The 9,615-nt window shown below is 32.4% G+C and overlaps 1 protein-coding gene across 1 annotated transcript; it reads right to left on the bottom strand.

Moving 5' to 3' along the window:
• Nucleotides 1–1,245: 1,245 nt before the first annotated feature.
• On the bottom strand, nucleotides 1,246–6,784 carry LOC105128601 (mannose-1-phosphate guanyltransferase alpha). Its single transcript, XM_011030332.1, has 15 exons — nucleotides 6,446–6,784; nucleotides 6,080–6,177; nucleotides 5,863–5,963; nucleotides 5,694–5,772; nucleotides 5,462–5,522; nucleotides 5,206–5,252; nucleotides 4,992–5,084; nucleotides 4,542–4,632; nucleotides 4,201–4,249; nucleotides 3,212–3,328; nucleotides 2,923–3,121; nucleotides 2,281–2,373; nucleotides 2,085–2,153; nucleotides 1,604–1,646; nucleotides 1,246–1,499 (listed from the first exon to the last, which is right to left on the bottom strand). The coding sequence occupies exons 1-15, from the start codon at nucleotides 6,501–6,503 to the stop codon at nucleotides 1,399–1,401; spliced, it is 1,299 nt and encodes a 432-aa protein (XP_011028634.1). The 5' UTR covers nucleotides 6,504–6,784; the 3' UTR covers nucleotides 1,246–1,398.
• Between the last annotated feature and the right edge of the window lie 2,831 nt (nucleotides 6,785–9,615).

Below are 9,615 nucleotides of genomic sequence, written 5' to 3'. Positions count from 1 at the left end.
ATGCAATCACTTTCAAATTTTTCATTGGTTTAGTAGTGTTAGAAACTCTAGATATGCGTTTAATGAATATAGTTACAACATATTTGTATGAATCATTAGATAAATTTATCCATATGAAAATCTTTAAAGGATTCAAAATGCCTGAAGCCTTTTATGATAAACTCAGAAGTGTTTATTCTATTAAACTACAAAAATATTTATATGGGTTGAAACAATCTAGTTGAATGTGGTATAATTATCTTAATGAATATCTCCTAAAAAAAGGGTTTATGAATAATAAGATTTGCCCATGCATTTTTATTAAGAAAAACAGATCTGGATTTGCTATTATTGCAGTATATGTTGACGGTTTAAATCTTGTTAGTATTCATGAAGAGTTAATAAAAATTGCGACCTCTTTAAAAGATGAATATGAGATAAAAGATCTCGGAAGGATAAAATTTTATCTTGGTTTATAGATTGAACATCTTTCAAATAGAATATTTGTCCATTAATAGACATATATAGAAAAGGTTCTGAAACCCTTTTATATAGACAATGCTTATTCTTTGAGTATATCTATGGTTGTTCAATTATTTGATGTGAAGAAATACTCTTTTTGACCATCATAAGAGGATGAAGAATTTTTTGATTTAGAAGTCAATAGCACTCATGTATCTTGCAAATTATACAAGACTAGATATAGTTTTTGTAGTCAATTTACTTGCAAGATATGGTTCCACTCCCACAAAAGACATTGAAATGAAATTAAATATATATTTCGCTATCTAGTTGGAACAACTAAAATAAAAAAAATTAATGCATATTATACTTTTTTTTTCTTTGTTTATATTTTTTTATTGGATTTTACTTTGCAAGATTTTAATGAGACAATTTAAAATATTAAAATATCTATATTAATTTTTTTTATTGAATTCTATAATATTAAAAAATCACACAAAAATATTACACTTTTTTTCCTTTGCTTTGGGTTTTTTCCATTAGATTTTCTTTTTAGAAAGTTTTAATAAAACAATTTTAGTATAGGGTCATTCAAAGAAAAATATAATAAAATCTATAATTATATATATTAATTGCCCATTAGAATTCCTCAGACTTAGAACTCTAAAATTTAATATTTTGATTTTTCATGAAACTTAACACTTCAATTTTCTAGTGTCTTTTAATGTTCTTATTTCTTTTTTCTATAAAGAAATTACTTGTTTTGTATTTTCAGGATCGAATATATATATATATATATATATATATATATAATATGAATTTATTCTGAATATGCATATTCTTCTTATTATAATTTGCAAATTTCAATTTACAACCTTAATAACAAACTGTTTAAAACTATTGGATTCACGGTGAAAGAGAGATGGCAGAAATGGACACCGGAGCCATCCAGGCCTCCTACAAAATAATTTCCTCCTGAACACTAACATTGAGTGTCTTGTTCGGGAGGACAATGCTGTTAACCACCACCACTTCATCTTCAACAGTAACAGCTTCGCCTGGATCAAGGAAAAGAACACTGAGATTGTGCAGAGAAACAATGTCTCTAAAAAATGGAAATGGACTGGCAAGGGAAAACAGGGTTTGTGCATAAAGAAAGTACCAAGAATTGTAACCCCAAGCTTGGCGTTGGAGTCCCCTTCAGCCTGTGTAATCAGTTCATTAAACATAATAAATCTCACCTTGGATTAAAGCGAAAGCAAGCTGATTAAGGAACAGACCCTAGTGATACTAATAAGAACCAACAGATGTATCATATCAGACAAATTTGGACAAGATAGAGAGAAGATTTGGAACAGACCCTAGTGATACTAATAAGAACGGTGTATCATATCAGACAAATTTGGACAAGATAGAGAGAAGATTTCAGAAAATGTCTGTAAGAGGGGGGAAAAAGGTACTAGCACAATATCAAACAAGTCACTGATATTATAATGGTATTACAGATATTGAGAAAAACACAACCATACGAATATGATGCCTGCCTTTGTTACATTGTCGGGATAATGATTGAAGAAAAGAGCATTGGGAAAGTAGCAAATAACAGATGTACCATGCCAACTAAAATATAACAGGAAACTTGCCTGGACACGGGACCATCTCCCAATGGAAGACTTCCACCCGACAATTGAATGAATGACAACTGCATTTTCCTGATAAATGAAACAAGCATACCATCAAATTTGAGATATGTCAAGTGGCCCCTCCACAACTTCACCCTAAACAAAATTGTATAAAATAGTAATCTAATCCAGTAAATCCCTTATTTCAGTTTCCTACCATGACTTCAACGTCATCTAGGATGATACAACAGATGAGTCTTGCACCTGGTCCTATACGAGCATTAGCGGATATAGAGACATTGGGACCAATCTGTTTCATCACATTCCACAAAAGGTCAGTATCATATATGAATTAGATGAAGGAGAAAGAAAAAGTACATACAACAGGAAGGAGTAAGGCTATAGAAACAAACATATCGTAAAAACTGATGTAGCAGTTACAATTTTTTCATGTTAGACCAATCATTTCTTATTTGCAAGACCCACAGTTTTACCGCTTGATATTTCACAAATCAACTTGTATGGAGTTTCAGTATGATTTGTTTGTTTGTCAATCATTTTCTACTCCAACAGGAAAAGAGTATGCCAGCAACAATCATTTTGCATCATAATAGATGAATAAAGAAACTATGTTTTTTAAGGTGATCTAGAGGCACGCACACCTAGCTCTCATCACCTAATCAACCATAAAGGGACAAACAGAGTACTAATATGAATTCAATGGATAAGAAAAGGTCATTGCTAACTTATAAACAGAGGAAAAAAAAGCCTCAACTAAACATTATTCTAAAAGGATTGCATCGGCCAACAGTAAAAGTGTACCCATAGTTCCATATCATAAACAAGATGGAAAACTTGCCTTAGCAGTTGGATGTACTTTTGCTGATGGATGTATATAAACATCATCAACAATGGTAGCAGTCTTTGAGCCATCGCCACCAGCCAAAAGATGGGGTGAGGTCAATCGGAATTGGGTTGAGCCATCACCACCAGCCAAAAGATGGGGCGAGGTCAATCGGAATTGGGCAAGATATAAACCAGAGCACTTTAGAGACATTCTGCAGTGCGAGTTTGGTAAAAATCACAATAAGGTGAATGGTTAAAGATGGAAAAGAAGATACTAACATAATATGTAAGTATTGTCTTACCCAGGAGTTTTGATTTGTTCCCAGAAGTCCATGGTTTCATATGTATATAGCTGCTTTTTTCCTGCAAGGGGTGACAGGATATCCTGATCCAATCTTACAAAATCGGTTGGAAGACTCCTGTTAAGGGAACTTGCATAAGTGCAGGAAGTTGTGGTAAATATTGAGTTCTATCAAATCCATGATTAAGCAATAACAACAATATTCTAGCAGGTCAAGAAAGGAAAAGAAAAGGCTAAGACATTTTTTTGTTAAAACTACCAAGGATGACTCTCCCATAATATTAGTATGGATATTAGAGGATGTATATTGCACCTTAAACAATGAAGTTCATATTACCATAGTGAATCTGTATTCCAATTGAATTGTACAAATTGAATTTTCTTGTTATACTGAAGACCTGTTGACTACTTGACTCTTCAAACAATATCAAGATGCAGTTGCAAATCCCATAGCAATAAATAATCAATCATGACAAAAGAACATGCTGGAACAGTCACTCTCCAAATCAATCATCTACATAGATACATAAACAAATATATGATTATTGTCATGCACCAGTCTAAATTTTAGTCATTTCAACAACTAAAGAGGCCCAAGAAAGAAAGAAAGAATGTAGATCCACTCTTAGTCCATTACACAAGCATTGTAATAGATGGTTTTCAAACCAGTGAGTTACAGAACAGGTATATGCATCTCATGGATTGTTTGGAATATCCCAGCTGATAGCTTCTTTACATGTAACCCAGATTGACATAGTCAACAACAGGTCAATTATATTTTGAAACCAAATTACCAACTTTAACAAGTAAAATAATGCTGTATGTTAGAATAAAAACAAAAGACAACATTTGCTGAACTTCATTTCAATAAATTTATCATAATAGTTTATAGTGAAATTATTATACTAGCAATGCGCAACCTAGAGTTAGTAATTCCAAGATAAAAGGATGAAAAAGTAGGGAAAGTCCAAACCATGAGTGAGAACAAACCTTGTAGCTGATTGGAGGGCTTCGAAGCTGGAAACACGTCTCAGATTAGCTGCAAATGGTAAAACAGAGTTCACATTTTTCCCAAGCGATACTTGAGGCTATCCATAGTTACATAGAATGCTATAATATTCTAAAAAAACAAGCCAGGATATGGCAAGCTTTAGGGTCAATTTTTTTTTGGTTGATGCAGGTTTTCATGATGAATTGTGAAACCCTTGGTTAATGCTGAAACAGGCTACACTAATTTATTCAAGTTGTTTTATTGAAAGAACCACAGAATTCTGGAATTTTTAAATTAATCACGCACCAGCACCCTACAGGCCAAACACCATATTGCATACCTCTGTCTTTCCGTTGAGAAGAAACATCCTGGATGGCTGTGAATATTTCTGGTGTAAACACATAAACACCGCAATTTATCCGGTCACTTACCTGCATCAAAACATAACATCAAACAAATAAAAAGAAAAACCCAATGAAAGTGATTGGTAGTAGATAGTACCAGACATCACCATTCAATTCAATGAAATTTTAAGCCTTTCATACTTCAATAAAAGAAAAGAAAAGAAAAGGTATATTTTTGGTTATGTACTAGCAATATGGTATTCAGAAAATGTATTGATTTTACTTTACAGCAAGGAAAAAAAGAAAAAGAAAACCAGAAAAGATCAGTTGCATAAAAAGCAAAAGCTAAGAAGCTTGAACCAGATCCATCTTTAACCAATCATTCAAGAAATAGTGGAAGCACTGAAATTTCCTAATATTAAGAGTATATCTGATCTTGTACTTACAAAAGTTTCAGGCTTCTCTGTGTAATGCAACAACTCATTGGTGTCAGGATCTGCTACCAATTCACCAAACTGGCTGGCTGACTCAGCAGAGACCTGCATGTAGAAAACAATAATGGAGCAAAAAATCTTGTAGACAAACAGAGGACAATCCTACTGCTGGAATATCAAACTCTGAAAAAATTTCCTTGGGTATCATCTTTTGCATTCAACCAACCTTGATTACGAGGATAGTTCCCATCCCACCATATGTTCTGTGGGCCTCTGCAAACATTGTAGGTTATACAAGGTAATTAGTGCTCCTGCTACATAAAATATAAAATAAAAACTGTCCCGGGTTAAAAAATAATATACTTGCAACATAAAAATAATTTTCCCAGGCTCCATGACATGATATTCTGAAGAAGAATTTATGAACGAGTTCATACAAATTCAAGGAGTTTAGAAGAATTCAATCTGGATAAGTGGATTACCAAGCATTTCTGGGAGTGGAAAACTGCAGCAAACATCACAATTCAATAGAAAGATATGGGACTGCGAAACGATAACCAAACATCATTATAAATTTTGGAGTACAAGACATCCATCTATATCTCCAGAAAATGCTAGCACCTACACATGTTCACATAAAAGCATGCAAAGAAAATATTGAAAATAGGAGACAGATATGCATGCCGAAAGAAAAGTTTAGGCTAAGATGTTAACTGGGCTATCTTCCATGATTAGGTCTCTGAAGTTATAAAGCCCACCGGCAGAACCATGTGGCTTGTCTTCCCGCAAATATCTACAAGCACAGATTTGATCATTAAAAAAAGAAAACCACAACTACAGAATCAAAAGCAAATAACCAAGAAAGACCATCAAGTCATTTTACCTAACAGGAACTTTCAGCTCATTGGAGATTGAGGAAACATACAAAGCAAACTCTCGTTCCTCGTAGAAACCAACAAGATAGATCTGTGCCAAGTTTGGAATCTGAAACAGAGAAGCAATCTGAATGACTAAACAATCTTCTATGCTCACAAAGAAACAAACGAACTCAAAATCAAACTAAAAAAATTGAATCATTGCTTTAAGAATAAAATAAATACCTTTTTACAAGCAGAGATTGGATGGTGAACCATTGGTTGTCCAGCTAAAGGAAAAAGAGGCTTTGGAATATTCAATGACAATGGCCTGAATCTAGTACCTGCAACATTTCACATTCCAACTCAGCTCAATTGAATGAAGAAAAATCAAAGAAACTAAGAACTGGGTTTCATTATTTGCACCAAAAGAATCAAAATTTCAACAGAAATAGAAAAAATCAAAAGAATCCTGCAAAAGGGTCCGGTCAATTAATTATAAAATGAGCATTAAGTTGCATTCCATGCAATCAAACAATCAAAATTGGGAATTCCCAGATAGAAATCAAACTGTGATAGAGCAATTGAATACAAAAGAAGAAGAGATGATACCTTTAGTAGGTCCGCCAACCATGATGACAGCAACAACTCTCTCCTCTGAGCTACCCATATCTTCTTCAATCAAAACAACAATCCCAGATCTCAAATTCTTCAATAAATCCTGTCTATTTATTCATTTATGTAAGTGTATACAGACTATACTCAGTTGTGCGACGACAAAAACAGCAACATTAAAAGCATGTGACCATTGAATCCAACACAGTAACAATAAGTAGACCAAAAATATGTTGCTACTTTTTCTTTTTTGCAACAAGTATGCAATGAATTTTTAAGATCCAGTACAGTGACGTATGAGTGAAAAGAGTTAAAAACAGAGGGCAAAGTAAAACCACTCACTAACTACCGTCAAGTACGCAGCTGCTTAGTCTTAGAGAGTTGTCAAGGGAGAGCAAAAGAGTAAAGGAAGTTTCGTGGAGCTGGACAGCTAGTGCTCCGACTAGTAGTAGTGATCCGTGTTTTTTGTTGTATCGGAAGAAAATGTATCTCCGCTTTTTGGTGAAAGATGGAGCCTTGGGAGTGAGGACAGATTCATTCTGGTCCACTCTTCTAAACCATCACAACTTGACAGCTAGATCAGGAGCCTTCCTCTTCCTCTTCCATTTTATTTTTTTATTTTTATTCAAGAATATTCTTGATTCCTACGGGCGTACATCTTTCATCACGAAATCTTTTCCTTTTCAATCAGAGGTTTGTATTTTTTAAAAAAGAAAAAATTGTGGTTCCAATCATCAGATTTACATCTAGGAAAATTTATTAAATCTTTTTTCTTTTAAATGCTTTAAGTTAATAAAGTGGAAGTGTAATAACAGTTTTCTTTTTAATATATATATATATATATATATATATATTATGTTGGTTAAAGAATATAAAAACAATATTCCTAAATAATGAATTCCAAACATGGAGATTTTTATGAAAATAAATTTGTAGAGTTAAAGTTGAGAAAATAGAAGGTTGAAATTACTCCTTGGCATTATTGATGTATTTAAAAGCGGAAGGGATAAATTCCTTCCTGCCATGAGGTTTGTGTTAAAATAAAATAAAATAAAAAATACTTTTTCATTAAGATGCTGTCTTAGGAGGTTTTTTTATTTTTTTTATAAAATTTAAATCAATAATTTTTAATTATTTTAATTTGTTGATATTAAAAATAATAAAATCTATCCATTAAAATTTTAAAACAAACAAAAAAGTCATAGTAAAATCAAAATGGAAATGATGGATAAAATATTAATCTTTCCAGCTCAAGCATTACAAGTTGAAAAGCAATTACTAGGAAAAAAAATATATTTAAGGATAGAGTAGTAGACTAGTCAAATACTTTTTTTTTTTTGAGTTCTTATTTATTTTTATATTTTAAAAGCAAATGATGAATGGTTGAAGGGTCTAGTTGAAATTGTTATAGTAGTAATGATTTAAAATGTTTTTTGTTTATAAATATATTAAAATAAAGTTTTTTTATTTTTTAAAAAATATTTTTAATAGCAGCACAACGTATCAAAACAATCTACAAACATAAAAAAAAATTATTTTAACTAAAAAAACAAAAAAAATAAAATATATAGGAACTCAAAACAATCTACAAACATAAAAAAAAATCATTTTAACTAAAAAAACAAAAAAAAAATATATAGGAATGCGGTACAAACACACTCGAAGAATAAATATTTGTCTTCTATTTTGTGTCTTGATAAGTCCATTTTTTTTTTAACCTACAAGTTTTCTGATGGATTAACATCTTTTATACATACATGTTTGTTTAAAAGCCCATAATTAAAAGGGCTAAAACTAGGATAATAAATCAACGTACTCAGATTTGGCAAAATACCAAGTTCAAATAACATGAGTCTAGCTTGCTTTTAAACTTAATATTCTCAAGTTCAACTAAGATCTAGCGAGATGTTAGACCCAATACTATTGGGTTTGACTATGCACTAAGTCTAAGTGCATATAAACCTAGTGAGATATCAAATTCAATATCGTTAGGTTTGACTACACATTAAACTTAAATACATGTGGATCTGATAAGATGCAAAACCTAATACTTTTGGGCGCGTTCAGCTATGAGCTAATCTTAAATGCATGTAGATTCAGAGAAATACTAAACCCAACATTCTTGGATTCAGTTATATATTAAGCTCATGTATACATGAATTTGACAGATTGTTAGACTCATCATCGTAAGGTTTAGAATCATTTCAAATCCAAATATATATGAAGTTGATAATTTTTTTAGGCTCCATGTTGAGTTATGATAATTTGTTTGTTTATTTTTTGAACTTTTTACATAAAATGTTAAAAAATCTATATACATTCTCAATCCTCGTATATATGAAAATCTCATAAAAATTTATCATATTATGATAAAAAGAATTGTTTTATGATTATTAAGTTTTTTATCATCAATCATCAACTTTATAAATTTTAAAGAAAAATATTAATATAAATATATAATTACCTTTTATCCAAACACTTAAATAGAAAAAAAAAAAACCCCATTCCTGAGTGTATTAATTTTGAAACCATTTCCGTAGAAGATTTGGTCGGGAAACAGGGTGCACCGGCAGGGAATGGTAAAAAAAAGGATTGACAGGGTAATGACGGTTAAAGTCAGATAGCATGTGTATAGAGCTAGATAACTAGAACCCACGAGCGGTGAGGAACTGAGAAATTAAGAATAGCATCAGCCACTGGGAAACAAGTGGCAGAAACAAGGTGAGAAGGTGGGTATGGCAGCCAGTTCACCGCACAATTTTGAATGGGCCACAAAACTGACCATAGGAGTTGGTCTCTTGGTTTTCTAACCGGTGATCAGGAAAGCCGAGATGCCGAGTTTGGTATCAGTTTATAGAACCAGTTGCCGCACCCAGCTCCAACTTCGGTTGACCTCCAACCATTTTTAAATTAAAACAAGCAAATCACGGTTGGACTAGATGGTAAATGACGAATAAAACCAGCATACGGCAGCTTTATGCTCCAGATTTTTAATGGGGTCAACAGTAGCACACGGCAAGGGCCAGCAAAAACACCATGTGTTATTAAACCATACCAGACAACGATCTAGCTTGGGGAGAAATTCCCTATTCCGCCCAAAGTTCCATTCAGTACACAAACATGGAGTTCATTACATGGTATTCATTTCCATCATTTTGCTACGACTG

This window comes from Populus euphratica, unplaced genomic scaffold (genome assembly GCF_000495115.2).
Source record: "Populus euphratica unplaced genomic scaffold, PopEup_1.0 scaffold111.1, whole genome shotgun sequence".
Lineage (NCBI taxonomy): Eukaryota > Viridiplantae > Streptophyta > Magnoliopsida > Malpighiales > Salicaceae > Populus > Populus euphratica.
This window is presented reverse-complemented; position numbering and strand designations above follow the sequence as displayed.

Excerpts from the sequence above, each read along its gene's own strand:
- LOC105128601 (XM_011030332.1), bottom strand. The coding sequence starts at position 6,503 with ATGGGTAGCTCAGAGGAGAGAGTTGTTGCTGTCATCATGGTTGGCGGA. Across the intron at positions 3,122-3,211 it reads GAACAAATCAAAACTCCTGG|AATGTCTCTAAAGTGCTCTG; the intron begins GTAAGACAATAC and ends CTCGCACTGCAG. Across the intron at positions 1,647-2,084 it reads GGAGATGGTCCCGTGTCCAG|GCTGAAGGGGACTCCAACGC; the intron begins GCAAGTTTCCTG and ends CTGATTACACAG.